Source organism: Syngnathus floridae, chromosome 6 (genome assembly GCF_059516105.1).
Source record: "Syngnathus floridae isolate MCC-2025c chromosome 6, RoL_Sflo_1.0, whole genome shotgun sequence".
NCBI lineage: Eukaryota > Metazoa > Chordata > Actinopteri > Syngnathiformes > Syngnathidae > Syngnathus > Syngnathus floridae.
The window spans coordinates 10,636,122-10,660,161 of NC_142418.1; the positions used below are offsets into that span (position 1 = coordinate 10,636,122).

General features: G+C 40.1%; 1 protein-coding gene across 2 annotated transcripts; it reads left to right on the forward strand.

The window, feature by feature from the left end:
* Window positions 1-5,011: 5,011 nt before the first annotated feature.
* LOC148396497 (SITS-binding protein) lies at window positions 5,012-23,712 on the forward strand. 2 transcript variants are annotated; one of them, XM_088378554.1, is made up of 11 exons: window positions 5,012-5,273; window positions 5,539-5,989; window positions 7,751-7,922; window positions 14,496-14,703; window positions 15,370-15,520; window positions 17,571-17,768; window positions 17,853-18,121; window positions 18,200-18,336; window positions 19,140-19,261; window positions 20,937-21,116; window positions 21,189-23,712. In XM_088378554.1, exons 1-11 carry the CDS (start codon window positions 5,224-5,226, stop codon window positions 21,360-21,362), a joined length of 2,112 nt encoding a protein of 703 aa, XP_088234680.1. In that variant the 5' UTR covers window positions 5,012-5,223; the 3' UTR covers window positions 21,363-23,712. The 2 variants fall into 2 exon arrangements, with proteins under 2 accessions (XP_088234680.1, XP_088234682.1); XM_088378556.1 differs by having other exon boundaries at window positions 5,012-5,989.
* The last annotated feature ends 328 nt before the right edge of the window (window positions 23,713-24,040 follow it).

The window sequence follows — 24,040 nt, forward strand, 5'->3', positions numbered from 1 at the left end:
AGCCCGTTGAGTGAAACGGACACGCTGCTATCTTGGTTGACATCCTAATCGTCTCTGTTAGTTTAGCTGCAAGTTTCTGACTGTAATGCTAAGTATCAGTAAGTAGGCTTATTCAAAAAGTAATGGACCGGGTTTTACAAATGGGATTTACCTTTGTAAATCCCATTTGTAAAAACTGGTGATCCAAGACAGTTTTAATTTCTGTCTTTATCAGTGCAATATAAAAGGCGGACAGAACATTAACTTGTTGATAAGGTCTGTCCAATTGGATAATTTATTAATGTAAAATAACTGTTGTTTTTAAAAAGTGGTGCGTAGTGCTTGTAGTCATTTGATTCATTTGCCTCCAATAAGGAAGGTCGTCATTTGTCAGGCTGCTTCTGCTGCTGTTTTTCTATTGTCAGCCAAAACATGTGGACTCTTGTGTGCATTCTCTTTTGCCATATTCATTACAGCCTGATGGTATCAATCCTGCTTGTTTTCCTACTCCCTGGCCTCCCCTTTTTATCAACTTCCCCTTCGATGGTCATCTTTACAACACTATATGGAAGTCACCTGCATTGTTCGTCCATGCAGGTCTTCTTCTTTCACGTCTTTCTCTGTTACCCCTTCCCTTTGGCAAAGCCAGACAGCTGTGTTCTTGTTATTCCAGACATCTGTGTTCTTGTTATTCCAACTGACCTGCAGCGTTCCGCAGTGCCCCACAAAGCCGCCCTAGACAGAGAACCTCCCATACATAATTAACCTTTCATGAACATTTTTTAGAGAAAAGCAGACAAAACATGGGAAGATCCATCTAATTTTAAATGTAACTAATTATTACTTATTAATTTACATATTCACACATCCATGCATTCATCTCCTGAACAGCTTTATAGATATTTTAACCATCCTATTTGAAGTAGCAAAAGTCCAATGTCAAAATAAAACTTTCCAGTCTCGGTTGACACTTTCGACCAATGCCTGAATAGAACTCATGTATTTGTCGCTGTAAATTGTCATTGCAACCAAGAGTGATCAAATATAACAGTGAAAAACAACAACTAGATTCCATTGAGCTAAAGTATCACAGACACTTTATCGTTAAAGCTCACTTTTTGTTGCACACGCAGAAAAGCTACATAGTCTGTTGCAACTGTTTGAGAGCAACTTTAGAATTAGCCTCCATTTTAAATGTTTTGCTGAGAGGTCAGTATTGCAAGTGTCATAATGTGTTTAATGGCCTGATAAAGGGCAGGGTATGTAACACTAAAACGCATGCACATGAGGCCTCTCACGCTGCAAACACACACTGTGTGGTAGTTGAGAGAGTAATCATCATTCCGCTTGTAATGATTTAGAGAGAGAGAGAGAGAGTACTGCAATGAAGGTTTAGGTCTGGGGCATTGGAAAGCAGCTGTTTATGTGACTGGACATAGAAGGAGAAAGTGGCTAGATGGAAACAGACTGGTCCACAACAGTGTCGACCCGCCAAGAGTGGGCGCTTGGAAATTTCCCATCTTAAAGGCAACTGGGGACATATTGTTGGTATTGAATATCCAGTAGAGAAAATAAAGGGAAGTTGTAAAATAAAGTTCCCGACGTGTAGACGGAGAGGTTGCAGTGCATAGTGTGCCCTCCCTTGAAGTCACTTTGCTTCTAAAATAGAACATCTTTGGCTACATTCACACTGCAGGCAAAAGTGGTACTATTTTGATTTTATTTGCTTTGCTCAAACGAATCAAATTTGGTTACTTGTGACGTATCGTTCGTGCACAACGCTGGGCAGGTAGGAGACAGGTGTGTATGAGGGGGAAGCCACAAATCTTGAGGGGACATTGTGCTCCAGCACCTTTTACCATAGGAGAGATGAAGCAGAGGTGAGAAACATGACACAAGAACCAACTTGATATATTTTATATTTGAGGGGGCAAGCAAAACATTAAGAAGTGGAGCAGAGGAGAGAGGCATGAAATAATAACAATATATGAAATTTTTGTGGATTTAGTTTGAGGGGGCACAACATTTATTTGAGAGGGTCGGGCATTAGTTTTAAATAACTACTAATACAGAGTCATCAAAACTCCAGCAGCTGACGGCATTGTAAGCATTTATTTCACGTCCGTCGTTCCTTTAACATAGCTCAGGTTTGCCCCGCCTTAGAAATGCGCATCAATGCGACTCACTCCCCATTAAACCAATCGCTGGTACAGTTTGTGAATTTGGTCATGCCTCAATTTCAGCCCCGCCCACTAGCACATCTGGATATTTGGTTGCAAAAAGTAGACTCAATTTTCAACTCCCTGAAATGAGTTTTATTTTGCAGCACAGGTGGTCTAAAATAATTCTGATGTCGCAGACAGACAAATTGGCGCTACGCGGACATGCATGGTGAACATCATTTATTTCACTCATAGCAGCATGGGATAATTTAATCAATTGGAATCATCATCATTTTGAAAAAATAAAAACAATATTTTAGAAACACTCCATCACGTGTGTGCGTGTGTGTGCGCGCACGCGTGGGCGTCTGAGCTTGGTGGTTTGTACTCTGCGTCTCAATTTTTTTTTGTTTCCATAATATTGGGCAAGTGGTACTCAGGTATGCGCTCTGACTGTCCTGATGTAGTAAATGAGGAATACCGTGACGATTGGCCAGGAAAAGTCTACTTCCATCCCACAAGGCCGTAGTGCAAACACCCGGTTACACCCAATTTTACCAGTGCAGAGTCTAGCAAAATACCAAAAGAAAGAAATCTCCACCCATGCGCACAGTCAAACAGACTTTGCGCCAGATTTGCGCCCGAACTGACTCAGTATGACCAGTGGAAAAAAATATTTTAATGGCATTGTACCTTTAAAATGTCCCAATTTGGTATAAAATGTGTTTAATAGGAGAATGTAATTATTTAATATATACACGCTAGCACATTACATCATCTTAAAGAATGTTGCAAACAAAATGTGTTACCAACATAATGTTGGTATTGTGATGTTTGTATGTTTTGGCACAACTATGATTTGCACAAACACAGTAACACAAACATCATAACAAACCATTATCTTTCCCTTGCCCCTCAACTATCAACACTAATTAAGTGGTAAACGAAATGACCGCTGCAGGACTGATTGCTGTTTTTTCATGTCCCATGTTCACACTCTCTAAGGGAGTGGATGCATGCCACTCAACAGTTCTCTGCCTATTTATAGCTACAAGCGATGGAAATGGTGGGGAGGGGGGAAGCTAGATGGTGTGTATATTCAGACACCCCCCCTCCCCTGGATGTTCCGTTGAAATCATAAGCCTGACCTCTAACCCAGGAGCCTGACCACTGCACTACCCAAGTTGAACTAGAGCAGGCACGCATGCTTGAATGCATTATTCTGTACTCTGACAAAGTTATGTGATGGATTAGGAGCCAAGGGGGGTCTGACATACATAAACAGAGACAAGAGCAACTGATCTTCAAGGTATGTCAGCCAGCACCTCTTAGGACATCTGGTGTGCCACCGTAGAAGACCTTCACCCACAAACATAACAACATTGCGAAAGCCCTGTTGTTCTTTTTATGATTGTCATTGTCATTATAATTATTAATTACCTGTTTAGTGACAAATAGCAAGAACATCTCAGTGAGTGAGAGTTGTGTCATTTTGTTTGCACAATGCTGACGAAGCACTTCAAATTTGTAAGCTTGTGTACTGCACAGGCACTAAACATGCACTGATTTAAGGCACCCATATACTATCGAGCTGCATGTGTCAAAGTGTGGTGCAGTGGCACCATGTTGACACTGTGACTCCACACACAATGGACGTTGACAGCCCAAATACCAACGATTGCCACCTTGGACCGATCACACCACCACCGCCTGCTTTAAGGAACAAATAAACAACATTGTTGCTGACAAGTGTCCATCCAATGAACACAAAACCGGAGCCACGCAACAAATCTCGTGTCTATGATAAACATTGATTGATCATGAACACAAACGTATTTCAATTCTATTTTTTCATTTACAAGATGTTCATCTTTGAATTGCTTTGGAAATGGTAAATGTGATTTTTGTGGCCTAGATAGCACGATCATATCAAATTTAAACTATTTGCTCATACAGACGGACGGATGGAGGGAAGGAGGGAGATAGATCATGATAGATAGATAGATAGATAGATAGATAGATAGATAGATAGATAGATAGATAGATAGATAGATAGATAGATAGATAGATAGATAGATAGATAGATAGATAGGTAGGTAGGTAGGTAGGTAGGTAGGTAGGTAGGTAGGTAGGTAGGTAGGTAGGTAGGTAGGTAGGTAGGTAGGTAGGTAGGTAGGTAGGTAGGTAGGTAGGTAGGTAGGTAGGTAGGTAGGTAGGTAGGTAGGTAGGTAGGTAGGTAGGTAGGTAGGTAGGTAGGTAGGTAGGTAGGTAGGTAGGTAGGTAGGTAGGTAGATAGATAGATAGATAGATAGATAGATAGATAGATAGATAGATAGATAGATAGATAGATAGATAGATAGATAGATAGATAGATAGATAGATAGATAGATAGATAGATAGATAGATAGATAGATAGATAGATAGATAGATAGATAGATAGATAGATAGATAGATAGATAGATAGATAGATAGATAGATAGATAGATAGATAGATAGATAGATAGATAGATAGATAGATAGATAGATAGATAGATAGATAGATAGATAGATACTTTGCATGTATTTTTTTTGTACATAAAATATGCTTACTTATTACTTGACTATGCCACCAATGTGAACTATTTCAGCACAGATTTAGATTTGTCGGGCTAACTTCCTTCTCTGCTCTCCAAGAAAATACAAAATGCCACAAGATCAAATGTGGCGAAGGTATGGAAAGTGTCCAGAGGTGTCAATTCCTGCTTGACGCCTGCGACCACGCACCCGAACGCGCCCCTGTCTAGATGCACTGCTTGCACTGCAGACCCTTTACGCACGCAGAGCGCACAGATAGTGCAGGGCTACGCATGGGGGGTCTCTCTCTTTCCGAGTCGACCTTGGCCGCTGCGTCCACACTGGAAGCTCCACTGCTTTGGCAAACCCTCCCGATCCCCCCACCAAATCCCTCTCTCCAGCTTTCATGTGAAGAAAGAGCGCGGCGTTACGTCAGACAGTGCGGGGCAAACGAGAGCGCGTCTTTGGGCTATTCGTGGGCACTGCTGCCAAACTCAGCTTGGGGCAGCTCACCACTTTACTGCGGCCAATGCACATTGAAAAATCGAGATTTTTTTTAAAAAACAGCGGCGCTATGTGGTAAGTCAACCATCCATTCCTGTTGTTTTGCTACCCACACAGATTTCTTCACATGGCATGTCTCTATTGCTGGTCCAATTGACAAAGTGCCACACGGTGTAGGGCGTGTGCAGATAAACTAAACGACAAAAAATATATACACTTACACCGTGATGGCATGATGAAGCAGCAACAGAGTCGTTTGGCACACAGAGCTTCCTACAGTATTTCTTGGTGTTTGATTTTTTGCTGATCTCAAAAACAACATGCCTCACGCTCGAAATAGGAACCCTAGCCCCATTCCGGAGGTAACATGGGACACAGGCTTGAAGGAGATGAACGAGACGTGGAAAGGAGCGATAGCGTGTCTCGGGGTGGCCGTCTTCTTTGTAATGACGATTGGGATCATTTACTGGCAAGTGGTGGACCAGCCCAACAAGAACTGGATCCTTAAGGGGACTTTGAGCGGACTGATCTGGGAGAGAAGAACCCACTCGCTGGTCATCCAGACGCTAACCGAGGACAAGACCTACGTGGAGATAGACGTCGAGAACGTGGGGAACCCTGACCTGGAGGTCCCATTTGTGAGGAACTTGTGCTGGCTCAACAAGACCGAGTTCTGCTACACGTGGGACGCAGTAGCTGAGATCAAAATCTCCCTGGATGTGAACGAGGACACCGGGACCGAGTGCTACAGCATGACCTGGACTCCGGTGCAGTGCCATGTGCAGCTCAAGGTAAGCATCCTTTCACTCTAATTTGTGCTCATTTGGAATAACAATATTTTTGTGCATCCTATTTAACGTGCATGCATGCGTGAAAAGATTTTTTTTTTTTCATTGAAACAAATCATACATTTTAAATATCAAAATAATACAAATAGTCTACCTGCACATGTGGGAATTGCAGAGTAACTCTAAAGATGAAACAAGTTTGGGAAAAACTGTTAAGCTAATCTTAACAAATAACCACGAATCAATAAGAAAAAGTTGAAATATATTGCAATACAGTAGTTCATAAACTACTATTGGACTATTGTTATGGGAAGCAAAATTCTAGAGAGCACTCTGGTCTTATGTGGTGCAGTCGCACACCACAGTAAATTCTACATGAAGTATTATTTACAATACTGTAATATTACACAAATAATATACCACTGGTAATCTGTCACAATTGAGCATTATCATCTTTGTAAAAGCAGTTTTTTTCTCTTCTGTTTTAAATGCACACACATTATTACATATTACTATATTATAAAACATGAAGTCTCGTCAACCACAATCCATTCTTATTATTTTTCAAGTCCTTTATTTGAATACGTATATGGGGTTAAGAAGACTTCAAGCATGCCGTATCAAAACATGTTTTTGACAAGAAGGGCACATACTGGACTTTCCCCTGGCTTAATTCTCAAACACATTTCACTATTGGGATGCTTGGCGAGGTTAATCTGTCCCCACCATAACTCTCTGTCATGTGGCCTGACTGCACGGGCTCAGAAAATCATTCCAAACACACAATTTCCAAAATCCTGCCGGGTGCCACTCAGCTGACCACTTGGCGGCCCTCCTAAAAGTCTTGAAAAGGGCTCAGACTTAACTGTGTGTTTGTCTCAGGGGGACAAAAACAAGCATTACAAAGATTAAAGGGATTCGTTTTGATTATTATTCATTTGACAAAAAACAGCTTTGGTTGCATGACATGACTCGGTACAGTCGGTTGTATTACTTTACAATAAAGAAGTTTGCAAATATTGTATGTACAGTATACTGTATGTATGTATATATATATATATATATATATATATATATATATATATATATATATATATATATATATATATATATATATATAAAACAAAACAAACCTTACAATACATTGTGATATTGTACATACACTATATGTATAGTGAGAGAGAGAAAAGAGAAAGAGAGAATGAGAGAGATACATATGGCGGCATATACATGTACAGTCGTATGCAAAAGTTTGGGCACCCCTGATCATTTTTAAAATGTTCCTTTATAAATCATTGGTTGTTCGGATCAGCAATTTCAGTTAAATATATCATGTAACAGTGATATTTGAGAAGTGATATAAAGTTTATGCGATTTACAGAAAGTGTGCAATCATTACCTAAACAAAAGTAGGCAGATGCATAAATTCATTTCATTCAATTCAATATTATTTAATTCGTTTGATCAGGGGTGCCCAAACTTTTGCATATGACTGTAAATATACAGATAAATATGTATATCAATATAAATCCATCTACATATACTATAATAATATTTGTAAATTTATGAATAAGACTTCTGCATTTATTCCATTACGTAGCTGAGCCCAGAATTTGCTTATCCTACTGAAATTTACCATAGGTATCTTTTTTAATTCTCAACTTAAGCACAAAAATATTTGTTTGTGTCTTCAACCCACAACTTCCTTGAGCATCATTTTTTGTTGTTGTATTTTCATACCTGACAACGCTTTTGGCCTCTCAGGACTGCTTCTCCATGACGAACGTATCCTGGTATGGCGGCGCCAGTGTGAACGGTCAGACGTGGCCTATTAATGATCAAAATGCCACTGTGCAGCCCTTTGTTGTCAGCGATCTCAAGGAGAATCCCTCAGGTTTCGGCTCAGCTCTAGAGCGATACTTCCTCGGCTCATCAGGTAAGAGCTCGTATTGTAAGTCATTTCAGTCAGTCAACATGTTGCGGGCGCACTTGGACTCAAACCTTTACAGTGATGCAGCGTTGTGAACATCATGGTGCTGTTTAGAAATGTGACCCCACCTCAGGGGCCACAAAAACTGTGGTGTCAATCCCAGGGTATGAGGGAATCCCCCTAAGGATTTTACGTTTACTCCACCACCGCCCCCACCCCAACCCTTCATTATTAACTTGGTTGTTTGTGTGCAAGTGTAGAAAATTCTTGGGAGTAGCTCCCGGAAAAAGCACCCCCAAAATATAACCCACTGGACAGGGAGGTGGCCCATAAATAGATTGAAAGACTATACTGTCTTTGACATGTTGGTTTAATAATTTAGAGATTAAGAGAAGCAAAGAGAAGCAATCAAGCGTCTCCATCTTAGATCGATTCTTAGAGAAATGGGGGGATTGCTTTTTGTTTATTAAAAGAATAGGTTGGATGGAAGCCCTTTTACTTTAGAGGTGTTATATTTCACAATGGGCCACTGATGAAGAACGTGTGCTGCATGTGAGACTTGTAATTGTGGTTAAAAAAAAAACAATGGATGTAAAGTGTCACACTCAAACTGCTGCTCATAGTTGTCAATCACTGCTGGATGCGTGTCTACCATTCCCAGCATTTGATTAAATGCAATTTACACTGGTGAAGTTAGGTGTTGAAGGATCAGAGGGGTTGAATGACTGAAGAGTTTTCTGTGTAGCCGACTGTAGCCTAATGTGACAAAAATCAAGTCAAAGTTGTTCAATGGATGGCGCCTTTTTTTCAGCACTGTATACTTATAGTCCGAAATTTACGGTTGTTGCTTTACAAAGTAATTAATGGTATTGCTTCAACAGGCTGGTCTGATATTGTGTTCCATACCAAAACATCTTCAAAGATGGGAGACAATTCAGTCATGTTAAAAAAAACAAAAAAGCACTTCATTGTTTCTATTTCCGTTGTGCTTTTATCGTATTTGGTCATTCATAAATTCTCAGTAAATTCTTTGATGCACAGTAGGAATTTTGACAAGTCGAATAGTTAGTAAACATGTCGCAAAAAACAATAGAGACACGAACATTTTTCTGGCTTCATGTATGTACACTCTGAAGACAAAGTATACATGAATGCATGCATGCACATATACTTTTGGGGTGTTATGTAATACAATGGTGCACTGCACAAGGGGTCACATGCCTTACCTCCCCTCTCTAACTTTAAAGAGGGCTACCCTGTAAGCCTTTGTTTCTCAGTTTAGCTTTGCAGAGGGTATAAAAACACCAGACAACATCCCATTAACAGTTGTTTGAATGTCAGTAAGTAACCACTCATAGATCTAGGAAAGCAACGGGACCAATATGTTCATAAGAACTTTATTGAAATTGTTTTTAGAAATGCTCTTGACAAAATAATTTGGAGTTCTTAATCTTTACCAAGGTTGCCATAACGATGAATGGAACATCAATATAAAATATTTTAAATTGTCCGACCGGAGACTCAAACAAATGCAATGAGCAATAATTTTGCCCAATCATGACTCATTTAAATGTGTGAATATTCTGTGGAGTGTTCTCTGAAGCAACCTGAGACTTTGAACTCAGATTTCAAAACATTTTATTTATTTATTTATGTTTATTTAGTTATGGCAATAATCAACCACAGGGTCAAAGTGCAAGAAAACCTATAGTTAAATTAAAATGAAATTTAGTATAAAATAATCAAAGACTCAATTTTAACTGTAATGACAAAGGCATAATATTGGGAAGCTTATTCCAATCGTGTGCCACATAACATGGAAATGCTGCTTGGCCAGGTTTATTTTGAACACTGGGCTCCAATATTTGACCTCAAATGTGCCCCAGCTCATCCATCAAGCGGAACTGAAATATTGATGGAACATTCATAAGAGCCTTTCTACCATATAGTCAGTAATATTACATCCCCTGCCTCTTTGCCTCATTACCTGCCCATTAAAAATGCACTCATTAAGCGTCCATCCATTTCCTACACTTATGGTCAGTGCTCTACTCAGTTTTACAAAGACCCTGCAGCCTATTCTGGCTGACTTGAGACAGACTGAATAATGATGATACTACTAATACTAGTACTACTACTAATCATAAATATAATAATAATAATAATAATAATAGTAGTAATAATAACAATAATAATAATAATAGAATAATAATAATAGTAAACTGTTGTGTATGTGCAGAGCTAATTTGTGATTTGTCTCCTTCACAGTTTGATAGAAAACAACTAATGGTGGTTGTTTGTTTTGTTTTGTTTGTTAGTAACAAAACATTAAAAACTCCCACCTGTCTTAATCGTTTAACTGGGAAAGGTGATGGTGGCATCTGGGCACAAATCCCCAAGTTAAAATGTTGTTAAGTGAGAAAAACAAACATGGACTCAGTTTTGAGTTTGTTGTCATCCGTTGATCATGTGAGAAGCTGTGTTGCTGTGAGGCTTGTCTCTATTGGCAAGACTGTCACTGTGAAAGATATTTTCAATGCAATGCAGTGCAGGAAGACGAAAGTGTGCCTGACAACCTAAAAGTGGCTTGAGGATCAGTTAACTATAGCACAAAAAAAATAAAACATTAAGTGAGCAACAGACGAAAATAAAGACAGTAAACCAAATGAAGGGACACAATTCTGTAAAGTGAAGGCTAAGTGGATGGACGAAGCAGAGACACAAGAAAGATGCTATGCAGTAGACTACGAGTGTGACATTTGATAGTGTCACCAACTGTACAACTTATAGATCCACCTGTCTTTATCCATTCAAAAATAAGCATGCCATGAGGCAGCAGAAGTGCCACAAAGTTCTACAGGATTAAGTCTATATTTCACAAAGGTTTGTCCTGATGCGGCACTTTGAATTGATTTGTAAGGATGTGTTGTAGCCAGTAGCGTGCAAAGGTATGTTGATGCCCGTTGTCATTGACATTGGTGGTGTCCGGTGACAAATAAAACCCCTTTCCAGTAGTACCAGTTCTACACACAAACTACCCAGATCTGCCCTGTGTGGTCACTGTTCTTATTCAAGGCCGCATGGTTGCAATGTAAACTGAAATGTTCTGACTTCTGGAATATTCCACTTTTGACATTTCGTCGTATTGTTTTCTTGTCTTGCTACTAAGCCCAAGGACATATTTTATCGATACTATAAAGACTAATATAATGCCGTTTGACAAGGAGGCTAACTAACTAAGCAAATGCTTCGTGTCATTCAGAAGGTCACTGAGCAGCTGCCCACTGAAGAGATGCTAAACACTTGAAGAATGACTCATTTAGCCAGCCAGTGCTTCATTGCTAGCTGTCATCTCCTATATATGCGAGGGCTGCTGTAAGACAATTTTCCATGATCCCACCGAAAACTTTCCATCATGGGCAATAAGCAAAACAAATGAAGAAATACATTTTGATTTATGTATAAACATATATGCAATACTGGGCTCTGAATTTTGCTTCTTCTCTAAAATAATTCCTGGCACCTATTCCAAAATCCAGGAAGCAAAATATTACATTAACTTCATGATGAATCCTCAGCTGAGATCAAACGAAAGGAAAAAATATTACTGGGAAGGGTTTTCATATCACTGAAGACATTTGCTTTATGCAACTTGAGTGATCACACTTTAGGAAACCAAAATCTCTCACATTTTGAACGCTAAAACAGATAAATGATCGGAACAGAGCCGAGTGTAAGGTCATTAAGTTTGTCACTTCTTCTTCCATAAGTGGGTTTGGAAACGTAAGACTTGGAAAGTTATCCAAGTTATGTGGCCATCAATTTGTTGAGGTTGGGCAAAGAGACGAAGTTTCCATTGTAAGGGAATCCATGCTGAGCACACACGTGTGCTTTCATATTTCAAAGTGCATTTTATAATCCCAGTCGGGTTTGTTAGCAGGCACAGGTGTTGCGCATTATACACTATGCATTGAGCTGTGACAAGGTAATCTGCGCCATGTGGTCCAAAGCAGTCAGTCGGCAGTGCTGTTGTAGGGTCCACGCGCCACCTTGAATTTCTGTTGACCCCTTGCAAGCTGCATGGGGTCGAGCATGGAAGAAGAACAGATTCCTTTATGATTCTAAAGCCCTTAAGGAAATGAGCGCCCCATAAAATAGAATGTTGGTCACTCTTAATTGTGTGTGAGAAGATGATTTGGGTGGTTGGATGTTTTCCCAGATTTGCGGAATTTGCCACTATTACCTGCAGATTTGAAGGCACGCAAACAGTCTGTCAGGCGTGTCATTTTCTTCTGAGGGATGGTGGAAAATATTCAAGGGAAGCTTGGCGTGTTTAAGGAATTGTTCTAAAAATAGCCCCCGCCCCATTTGCTTCCCCTCCAACTCTTGGGGCACACCACCTTGGCTGCAACCCAAGGATCCAAACCTGCTTCCCTTTCTTGAAATAACCACCAGCGTCCCACTCTTGGCTGTGATCGAGGGATCCTGTTCATTCAGGGCTGTGTGTGTTTGGGTTCTACACAACCACACGAATATAAATCGCAGGTTGTAGCTCTTTTTGATTGACGACTTAATAGGTGCTCACCATACTATTCTTTGAGGTAGTAACATTGTATTGGAGTCTTGTGGTCAAAATAGGAAGAAATCCTACAGCCTCTATTGATTAGCTTGTCAAGTTTCCGTGAGGCCCCACAATGTCATTTCCCATAAAAATTAAATATGACTCAAGAAGCCGCGCTTGCAAACACTTTCCACCTCGCGTGCACTCGGGTAAAAAACACTGGTGCAGCGTGCCGTAGCTGCACATCGTTGCACAAGGCTACTGGGTGTCTGGTGTACGCCGGTCGCTTCTTTTTCCACTGCCTGCATTCCGCCTCCATCCTTCCATAAAGCTGTAACATTTTCTCCACTGTCCCACTTTTCTCAGCTACAACCTGGTCGAACCGTTCGGGCTTTGCCTCAAGAAACCTTTTGAATTAAAAAAAAAAAACATCTCCACAGCAGTCTGCATTAAGGTAGATGTGAGAAGGAGTTAGAGGGTGACCCGATACCCTGCGTGGGAAGGGAAGGAAGCTTCAGTGATACGGTTATCTCTTTGACATTATCCGTTGCAAACATATGAGAGGTGCCCAACTGAGGTCGAAGCTCCTCACTCGACTTTTGCATGCCTTGTGATCTGTGAAACTATGAATCCGATTAGAAACTGTGTGTTGCCTGCTTCTGGTTCCTGCCTGCCTGGGAACAGTGCACCTATTGAAACTAAAGAGGGCAGCCAAGCTCCCAGCCCGAGTTCTCAGACGGTCTGCCGGCGCCGGAAAACACTCTTACATCTTAATCTGTTTAACAACTCAACTCCAAATCCCGCTTTGGCTACTTGTGGCAAGATTATGAAAATCACACATTAGGTAACTGCTTGAATCTGTCTGAGAACAGAGAGAACCACAACACACGGCAGTGTGGAAGGTATGAAAAAAGAGCTGATGGTGATAAAAAGCCATGAGTCAGTCAACGGTTGGGAAGCGGCAAGGGTAGAGGGGGTAACTGGAGACCAAAGAGACATTCCTTGCAGGGCACGTACATCTGCAGACACAATTCTTTTTTTATCTCATTTAATTTGTATTTCACATACTCCCCGGAAAGCTGCATGCAGTGTACAAGAACACATGCTAGAACTGACAGTATGCCATTGTCTTATTCCTGTTTCATTCAGAAGGCACGTTTCAAGACATTTGTGGACATCACAGATCTTGATGAATCAATTTTCATTTGTTATACACTGTATTTTGCTCTATCCACGAGGACTGGTTTCCCTTTTAAACTTCATTATTGTGTATGGTGGAAATGTAGGCATGCTCCCAATGAACCAAGGGATAGTGTCCAGGGGGGATTTCTTCCCAAATCTGGATCCAGGTACCATTCAGCCCCTGGATATTTTATGCAATCTAGTGACAGGATGACACGTCGGGTGAGCCCGAATGAATTGCTCTCCGGGGGTGGCTCAGTCAATAGCATTGGTGTATTCATCATCCGAGAACAGCTGACATATTTCTAGTAACATGCTTCAGCATATGCTCTATAATGTGACTGCAGAAAATAGAAAATATGAGTCCATGGTGACTGTCTTATTTTTTCATGAATTAATCAATTTTTTTGGAGAAAGCTGAGTTCCTTTTCACTCACCACTCCCAAGCCTGAGTTCAACCAGCCCTGTTCAATCATTAAATCACTTAAAGAGAACCGGAAGTGAATTTGGCCAAATAATCTAAAAAAGCACATTCAAAAGACACCAAAGTCAACTTCCGAATGGCGTTCTAGAAAACAACAAAATGAAGGTTTTGGAATTGTCTTGTCAAAGTGCTCACTTGAATCTTATTGAAATGCCCCCATGCATGACCCTAAGTGGAAATCTCAGCCCGGGCCTTACAGTGCGGCTCTAAATTGCCCATAGGTGAGAATGTAAGTGTGAATGGTCATATTTCCACTTTATTTTTTAATATGTGTTTTCATTTTGTTTTTTGAATTAAAATATCGATGAAATATGTGAGAGTATGAGTCTTTCTCCCGTTTTTCGCCATGCAGGTGTTGCAGTGCTGGTGTCTCCAGACATCCCTCTGCAGCTGGGCTTGGAGAGCAGACAACAATTCTGCTTGCAATCACTGCCCAGTATGACACTTCTGCCCTTGCAGTACACTGTTTGTGTGGCCAACAATGTGAAGGCTGTACACCAAGAAGCAATGCAGCAGCTCTCCCAGCTCACTCGGGAGATACCCGACCTTAAGGCGCTGTGGTAAGTGCTTTGGAGGAAGATGAGGCTTTCTCAAAGAGAAAAGATAATAGATCGATAGAGTGGACAATCAGAACTCGAAGCCAATCCATTTTGTCAGGCTGCTCTACCTTCAATGTACTTGGGTTCAAAATAATTCTTGATAAAAAATTGGACACGTCAATACTGAAGGAAGAACAACGCCTGTGTGATTCGACCAATTTTTCAGTGAGAGGCATCTGACGAGTCACAAAATTGTGACTAATGCTAATGCTCGTCAACTATTAAAGTCAGTAAAATTGCCAGTTTGGGATAATCTTAACTACCTGGTTGAGAACGAAGATGACAATTGTGTTCTGGTAGTAAACAAGAACCATTTTTTTTGCCGTAAGTTCTTCAAAATTTTTAACAAGTTAGATCAAACATGTTAATCTACTTTGGAAGAAAGAATGCTGAAATTAATTTAATTGGGGCAATGAAGACAACATGTCTATGTTGACTCTGTATTATATTAATGAAAGATACATTGTTTGAAATATACTAATAAAATAAATATAATTATATATATATGTCCATACAGATCCTTGCATATGTATAAATACAAGCGGTGTACCCCTGCATACTCTTCATATACTCATGGTTCAAAAATTCTCACTGTACAAACTGCTTGTGTGTCAATGTGTCCCACAGGCTCCCATCCTGGAAGCTCCTCAGCAATGTGGATTCAGGGCTGAAGGTGGAGAGGGAGCTGAGGACCTTCTCTAATCGTCTTAGAAGACACCAGCTAGGGGATGGCATCATCAGCCTTAATGAACATTCCACCAACCTCCTTTCTGAAATGGTACATGATGTTCACTCACTACAGTTAGCCTGACTCCAAGCTTTATTCGGTTAGGCTAAATTGCATCCCACCTAGAAAAGTACAGAAAGGCTTCCCATCTCTTCTTTGTTGTTCTAAATAGCTATTCATTTTCATTTAATTCAAATCAAACTGTTTTTTATATGCATTTTGGCTTTGGATCATCAAAAACAAAATGTCTTTTCGGACAACTCAGGGTAGAAATTATCCGGTCAGGGCATAGTTCGTGGCATGACTTACTGCTCTAACGCAATGTGATTTTGAAGTTCCTATCGTACCTACAATACATGAGTATAATGTAAGCACCTCTCATCACAATGTAGTAAAGTTTCACAGTGCAGAAAACAACTGATATTGAATTCATGTTGGATTCAGATTTAGCGGATGGTGTCAATCAAAATTCTTATTAGATTAAATCTTTATCACATTGCACAATTGCATCCAATATCTTTTTGTAAAGGTTTTTTTGATACTCCCCCCAAAAAACAATATCAGCAGGATCTCTCTCACTTGTATCAAAATCAATACCAGATTAAAAAAAAAACAGACGAGATAATCAGATTGCTCGCAGGGAACGTAACAGGAACAATGGATGGGGAAAGAAGTTCATGTAATAGTGAGATCCTGACACCCGAGCTCAGTGCTGTGCAGGGACCTTGGAACAAGAAAAACAAGAGATTCACGTACGTTTTCAAAGAAATCAGACCACAATGGCACAAGGTAAACAGCTGGTCTAACACGATGCATTTCATTTAGAAATAAATGAACCACAAGCATCAATACGGCTTGAGCATATTTTCTTAACTATTAAGTGGGCATCGGGCCGAACCTGCCTCTACACAGTTCTTCCACAGACTCAAATGGATTTATGTTATTTGTAAGCAGGGTTCATAAAAGCAGTGCAAGCTCAAGCATTTGACCAAACACACACATGCCACCTTAGAATGTGAGCCCATTAATAGTGCAGAAGGTGTCAGAGGAGGACAGTATAGAAGTGGAATAATCCATTACCTTGTTAAGAAATGTCCTGTACCCAACACAACAAAATGCTTGTCTGGTACATTGAAGATATAAAACACCAGTTATGTTCCTATCATAAAGTCTGAGCCAAGCATGCAGTGTTGATTATTGCAATAATTTGACAGCACCGAGACGGGCAACAATGATTCTTTTAGTTACCTCCAGTTTTATTGCTATTCTGAAATGATCAATCACAGGTCGTTTCTTTTCATAGCAGTTTTATGGAGAAAAAAACCCACATTATACGACTGTTGGCATAAGGAAATGTTGGTCATGTAACCATTTTGCGTCATTTCTAAATTTAATGACTGAAATGTGCAGTTCAACTGGTTTAGTGTTTGCGTAGGAATTCATTTGTACATGCAAATTACTAAAGAAAAATGTGCCAGAAAAAGTGACTTGCGAAAATGAATTGCATAATACGTCTATTTTCTTCCCATTGCTGTTTCACACAACCTGGTCTTAACCTTTTGTGTTGTTAAATCTCACCATTAGGTAATCTAGAAATATTATCTGACATTACATGAACATTCCAAAGGATTATTGTAGGTTTTAAATGGTTCTGGCTAAAGTCATTTAACACAACCGCAGTCTTGCAATACAAATTGGGAGACATACAAATATGAAGCCAAACATTGATTGGGGACATCTGAAGTGCTGGCTGTTGGTTTGTAAAATTACTATTAAAATATTGTGAAATCAGGTCAGACTGACTCTTCTGGATAGAAATATTGTGACACCTCGTCTTTATTGATGAATGGGATATAAATTACAGCTGCTTCTTGGTTGCTTCCAGGAAGACTTTTGGGTCTCCCAAAGAAGTTCTTCCATGTTAAGGTCAACCAAAACATGCCTTTATGAACTTTGAGCCAGGGCACTTAAACAGGCCCAACTCAAAATGGTCTGTTGAAAGTATGAAATTCTCCAACAATTTGTTGCAAAACCTGCGCAAGGAATAGATGTTTTTGTATGAATGTAGGTGTATGTCTTAAGTGTGCTTATCCCTCCATAGGACCAGGACTACCTCAATAGCAGGAAGAGGGGGGCGTCTAAAAGACGCAGCACCGACCTCCCACTTGTGAAGCTTCTTAACATTTCCGTCACTCTGTCCCCTTTCCTGAGCGTGGACACCACGCAGTTCCATACATCTCTTATGGATGGTACTGAGGCCTTCTGGCTTAGTCTCCCCTCTGCACCACATGGACAGTTGGTGAGTGGGAACATGTGCGTGGCTATTCTCATCTCCTTTGAGGCTCGTAGATGATAATGTTGTCTATGCGTTTCCATTCGAAAGGTCCCTTTGATGACTCAGTGGCGAGGGAAATTCTGCGTAAAGCTGAATGTCACAAACCCTGGCGCCGTGAGCTGGTTCCTGGACAGAGTTGGAGCCATACAGGCCCATTTGGGAATGGAGTATATCCTGCTGGAAGGGGGTGAGAAGAATCTCTTTGAGGAGCAGGCCCTGCGGTCACCGGAGGCTCTAGGTGGAGACACATACATCAGCCTACTGGCTGATGTGGCCGCCAGAATTGGAGACTCCACTATCATGTCAGCGGGGACAAGGTGCACTATGTTCAATTTGTTTACAACCTATATTTCTAAATGAGAGTTCTTCTTATTGTAACCTTGTTTGTTCCTCAGGTCTAGCCACAAACCAGTGTTTCTCAGGATGACTCCTCTGCAGTCTGACTGGAGCCCAATGGGTCTGAAGGGGATCATTCCTTGTCTGCTGCACCACACTGTGCTGGGATACAACTTCCTCATTCCCGATGCAGTAGGTAATACTGCATCTTATAGGTCAGTTGTCGATTCAAACTGAAAGAAATGTCAGATTTTCCAGAGAAAATGGACAAGGTGAGCGCAGGTAAAGTCCATCCTTGGCCATGCCAGGGTAATGAGTGAACTGGAGCCGATTTGAGTTAACCTTTCCTCAAGAGGTGGCGTAAAGCATGTATTGGTTGTAATCAATCTCAGAGAACATATAGACAAGCAGTCATTTATTGTAGACACATTTTCTTCAGTTAAACTAAAACGCACATGCGAAAACCCATTCCAAAAAAGCAAGAAACTTGCAAACTTCACGTAAGTCATAGTCCATTAAATGAAATATCTAATTTGATCAAAATGGCAAATCGAGTGCACATTCAAATATATCAGTGTAGCACACTGCAGCATGTTGACGCAGCATAACAACACATGGAAATGTTAACATTACTTTAAAATGACCTACTTTCCTCTCAAGGATACCACAACATATCCTGGACAGCAGCAGAACAAAACTTCAAAAATCAACAACAACAATCATAGCCATATAAATCCCAAGAAAACCTATGTTCTACTTTTGTACTACTTAGCATCTACTACTTAGTCCATGATGGCATTCAGCTACAACTGCCAGATACATACTACACATATGCCAAAGCATGCATGTACTCCATACAATATTATAGTCTGTTTATTTTGCTGTTTTTTCCCCCCCAAATTCAATCTGTTAGAATAAATGTATTGTTTGCTTGTAGTAATTTCACTTTTACAGTCACTGTACATGATACAAATCCCCTGCATCTGTTTGTCCAAACAGGTGGATCTCTATCTGGAGACATGGTCACAGATGAGGAGTTGTACATTCGTTGGCTGGAGATTGTGTCCTTCCTCCCTGTAATCAGTTTCCATACACCCCCATGGGTCTGCGGAGAGGACTGGGTAAAGACTTTTTTTTTTCCGCCTGTTAATTCCTAGTCAGACTGGACAGGAGTTTTACCTCAAGCCGGTTATTATTCAGCTCAAGGCCTGACAAACCTTAAAGTTCTAATCTTAGATTCACGCATTAGTTGCGATATGCATAATATTCAATATTTCATTGTGAAGAATCCTGTTGACTTTGTGGAATTATTTGTTGATTAACTTGAGGGTTATTGCAGGACTTAGCTTCAATGAGCAGAGATGCTGTTGATTCAGTCTTTCTCAGTTCATATGTGGTATAAAGAAAAGCTGTTCAACCTAGAAAGTAGAGCAGCTTCCACATAACGTATACTCCCGCTATGGCAAAACTTTGGCGGGCAGTATTATTATGCGCAAAACAAACACTCACATTAAAAGAGGAGTTGGAATCATTCAGAGAGAGACTCCCCTGTGAGAATATTCTTCCTATCTGTGTGTTCTTAAATGGAAATATGGAGTGGAATATTTCCTCGGCTGATCTCACACAATGGCAGACTGCTGATGGGAATGTAAGAGACTACACAAGGTGTTGAGTGAGCAAACGGCCTCTCCTTTGCTGTGCCTGTTGGTTCCCATGAGAAGATGCTCCAGGCTTTGCCCCGAAAGGAGGATTACTTTATCTATTTGATCCCTCCTGCTGTTCATCGCATGGCATCAAAACATGTCCTAAAGTCTCAGAGAATCCGGTGACTTCTCACAATGTAGACCTGGGTTCAAGTGTCCTGAACAAACAACATTCAATGTTTGTCAAGAGCGAGAACCCACACCGCAACATGTCTTCTTCCTGGCGTGGCGCATGTACGCATTAGGAGTGATCGACAGGCCCCCCTCCCAACATCACCTGTGGTTTGGAGGTCCATCTGTTCTGAATTATAATGCCTGCTCTGGATTCATAGCTCTCCCACACTCTGGAGAGCCATCGGATCAGGAATAATAATGAATTTCAAGCACAACCCTCAGAAAAGTACATGGCTTTTTTTGTGCTAGTTAATCATGAGTACGTGACAAGCATGACAATCAACTTTTTTATTTATCTCCCGGAGACATCAAATTATATTGGTTATGACTTGTGTTGCAATGTCAGAGATAAAAATAGACCTTTTGGGAAGTTAGTCAGTGTTTTCCATTTTCACTTTCCAATTCATGAAGTTGAGGTGAGGCGGAGGTGATAGCTTCGAGAAGAACAGACTACTTCTTAGTGAACATTCAAGCCAAGAAGGTCAAGTGCGACTCAAGTGTCATATTGAAAGCAAACTGTTGTCAAATATCATACCGACACAAACCACCTGGCTTATCATTGAAAACGCTCGAATGAAACCCAGCAAATTCCTACAAATGTTCTCCATCTTTTTAAAATCTGTTTATTAATGGCACATCAACTATTGTTTTTGTCATTGGATACTGGAGACGATGTGACCCTTAATGGAATGCTCAAGTAAATTTCCCAGATGGAGCAGGAAGAACAACTTGAACCTTGTCAAAACCACAAAGTCAACATTGAAGGCCTGTGTGAACGTCTACTGCTCAAAGTGACAAATTCACACATGGTCACGAGAAAAACTCACAAAGGATAATCATTAAAATAAATGCAGTTATATATGTATATAGTTTTGGGAGGGGTCCAGTACAATTATATTCTTCTTCGTCTGTTACTCAGGTGCTAAACTTAACACGGGTATACATAACAAAACACCAGAGGGATGTGGTACCACTCATAGAAAAGTATGCCGAAGAATGGCAGGAGACGGGAAGCCCCATCTATCGGCCCCTGTGGTGGCTCAGTCCAGAGGATCCAGTGACCTTCACCATCGATGACCAGTTCCTCATTGGAGACGAGGTAACCTTCTATTATAATTCCATCCCGCAGTGCATTTATTCACACATCTGATCCTATTTGTGCACGTTGTAGGTTCTGGTGGCACCGGTGGTGGAGAGGGGAGCAGTGAAGAGGGACATTTACTTACCTGACGGGGGCTTCCAATGGCAGGACAGTCAAAATGCTCAGGTGTTTGATGGAGGGACGCTCCTGCAGGACTACCCTGTGCCTTTAGAGGCGGTGGGTGTCTTCTTACGGCGAAGATGAGTGACAGGTGACTCATCCTGTTACTGTCTGCTATCATTTTTGAAACACGTGCTGTTTTAAACTTGCACTCTTTCCACAAGAGACCATTCACCCTGCCTCAATGCCATGAATTGAGACAACTTGTAAAAATACATCTTTATATTTGCACTTTACAGTTCAACATGATTTCTAATTTTGTTTTCCTTTAGGTGTATTTTCTTCCTAAGACTGTTAATCAGTTTTACCTCTTAGCTGATTTTAATTTGATTTTGTTTTTGTTCTGCTTCTTTGTATGTAAGTTCTGGAGAAATCTGTGCGTTTACATACATTTTTTTTCTACAGTCTATACATTTATTAGCTGCTGCTGTCTCTATTGACAAGGAGGAGCAAAGCAAGACCCTTGTTGCTTGAAATATCTCTCAAGAAGACCAAATGAAGTGAAATGAAATGAATGGGCTTAATTGAGGGAACGATAGCTTACAGGAAGATTTGTGCAGACACAATGCTTGCTCACACATTTTGAAAGAAGGCTTTTACTTGAATTTCTTGAGCCACAGGGCTAACGTTTGAATGAATGTACCTCACCCTCAAATTGTCACTGTTTTTCGGACTCAACGGACAAAGTATGTATAACCCCTTACCACCTACTATTAATACACAGTAATGGTATTAGATCAGTGTACCACTCTGTTGACCTATGAATGTCCTGTAGTACTGTAGGCCACATGAACATGAGGCCAAGTCACTGATAATTGTAACATTTTCACTTCCTTTGAACCTGTTTCTAATATGCTGCAGCGAGGGCTTTTAATGGCCATCTTTCGTATTTTTATATTTTTAAGTTGCTCGATGTTGTGTTGAGGCCCTTAACAACATCACAGTCGTGGGAGAGCATAAAGATGCACAAAATAATCAAACTCGATCTGCTGTACTTGTCCACAATTAAATAAGGGCGATCAAAAGGTCTGGAATTAAAAAGAAAAAAAATCTTTACTTTATTGCCGTTGTGGTGGTGTAGAACTGAGCTGTATCATACTGAGAGATGCCTACTTTGATGATTTTTTGATAGTGCATCAAATAAATCACATTATTATTTCAGTAGTTCAACTCGGAAAGTGAAAATAAGTCATTTTGATTTACTACATGAAGTGAAATTTGACGGTTAATGGTTACTTGATAACTCAAAATTCACCATCCCGGTAAATTAGAATATATATGTTTCCAGTGGCACGGAATCAAAAGTGAGAATTTTCATCATTCATCATTGTCAATCATTGTCAGGCTATCTCAACTACATTGTACAGGTGAAACATACGATGTGTACTGTGGGGGAATTAAAAAAAAAAAAAAAAAAGGAAGGAAGGAATGTTTGTATCAAAATATGTTTCATCGAGAAGCACTGAAATTTTCTTGCTTCCAGTAATTGTATCAGTAAGTATCTTCTGCCATCTGGCCATTGTCATTTCTGTTGTACTGTAGAGCATTATGCATATATATTGCCTTGCTGTGGATGTAAATTGGGTCGGCTAAGTATTAATAGGGCTGTGTGTACATCAATCATGGAGACATGTAGCATCCTCATTGATTTGTCTGTTATCCATTGCAACTGAAACAATAATAGCGGGAATTCACTGGCCCTTATTACTAATTGCATTTCCATGTAGTTTTACCACACTGTGTTATTGATCGACTCTTGACATCACATCCATTTCTTCAGGATAGTCAGTTTTTTTTAATTTTTTTTTATCTGGACTAAATACTCTGCCGGTAATGTATGTTCTGGAGTGATTTGTATATTCTTATTCATGTGCAATTGTATTCAAACCTATACGTAATTACTTTGCACAATGAGACGGCGCGTTACACTTCTTATTCAATAGTATTTGTTTGGCATTTATTGAAATGATGTGGAGATACAGACGGATAGAATGCTTTAGCGCTTACATTTTCTGAAACGGATCCGTTTACTGCATCAACCCTCAGGTCTCCTGAAATTTATCCAATCACCCAATGTCTTAGTTCAACACGTTGATGTCTTAATCTCTCCTAAAAAAAATGAATGTACAATGGACAAACTGTGATGTTTCCCACGCGAGCCATTCACCTGAGGAGCTTTACAGTTTCGACTTCTAATGCGTTGCTGTGGTATGTTGAAGTATGAACTGCAGGTAGTGCTTTGTTATTTGCTCTACAGACTGAGCAGACTCTTTGTGCCTTAATCTAATCCGGACAACACAAATGCCTGGATTATTGCGATATCAGCAATGTACATATTACGATGACTGTGCCATTATTAATGTTTTTTTTCTCTTCTGTAAATCAGAGAATCTAGAATGACTAATTTGCAAATAAAGTTTACATTTTCTTACTACCTCGAGTCTGACAGTTGATGCCTATAGAACAGTCTTGTCTGATTTTGCCATTATATCCCAGTAGCATGCACTAAAAATAAAACAAACTGTATGGCCTATCAACAGTACTTTAAGGTTTTTTTGCAGAAATATGCCTTTCACTATTTCGCAACTACAATCATTTTTGCTGAACTCCTTTTCTCACATTTAAAATAAGGCTCCAGCTTCAACTCAACCCTGCACTATAGAAAAAAACAGCTGGATTAATATCACATAATTGTAAATACAGCCGACATTCCCATTGTTGCAAGTTACTGTGAAAATAACTCAAGGAAAGAAAATCAAATA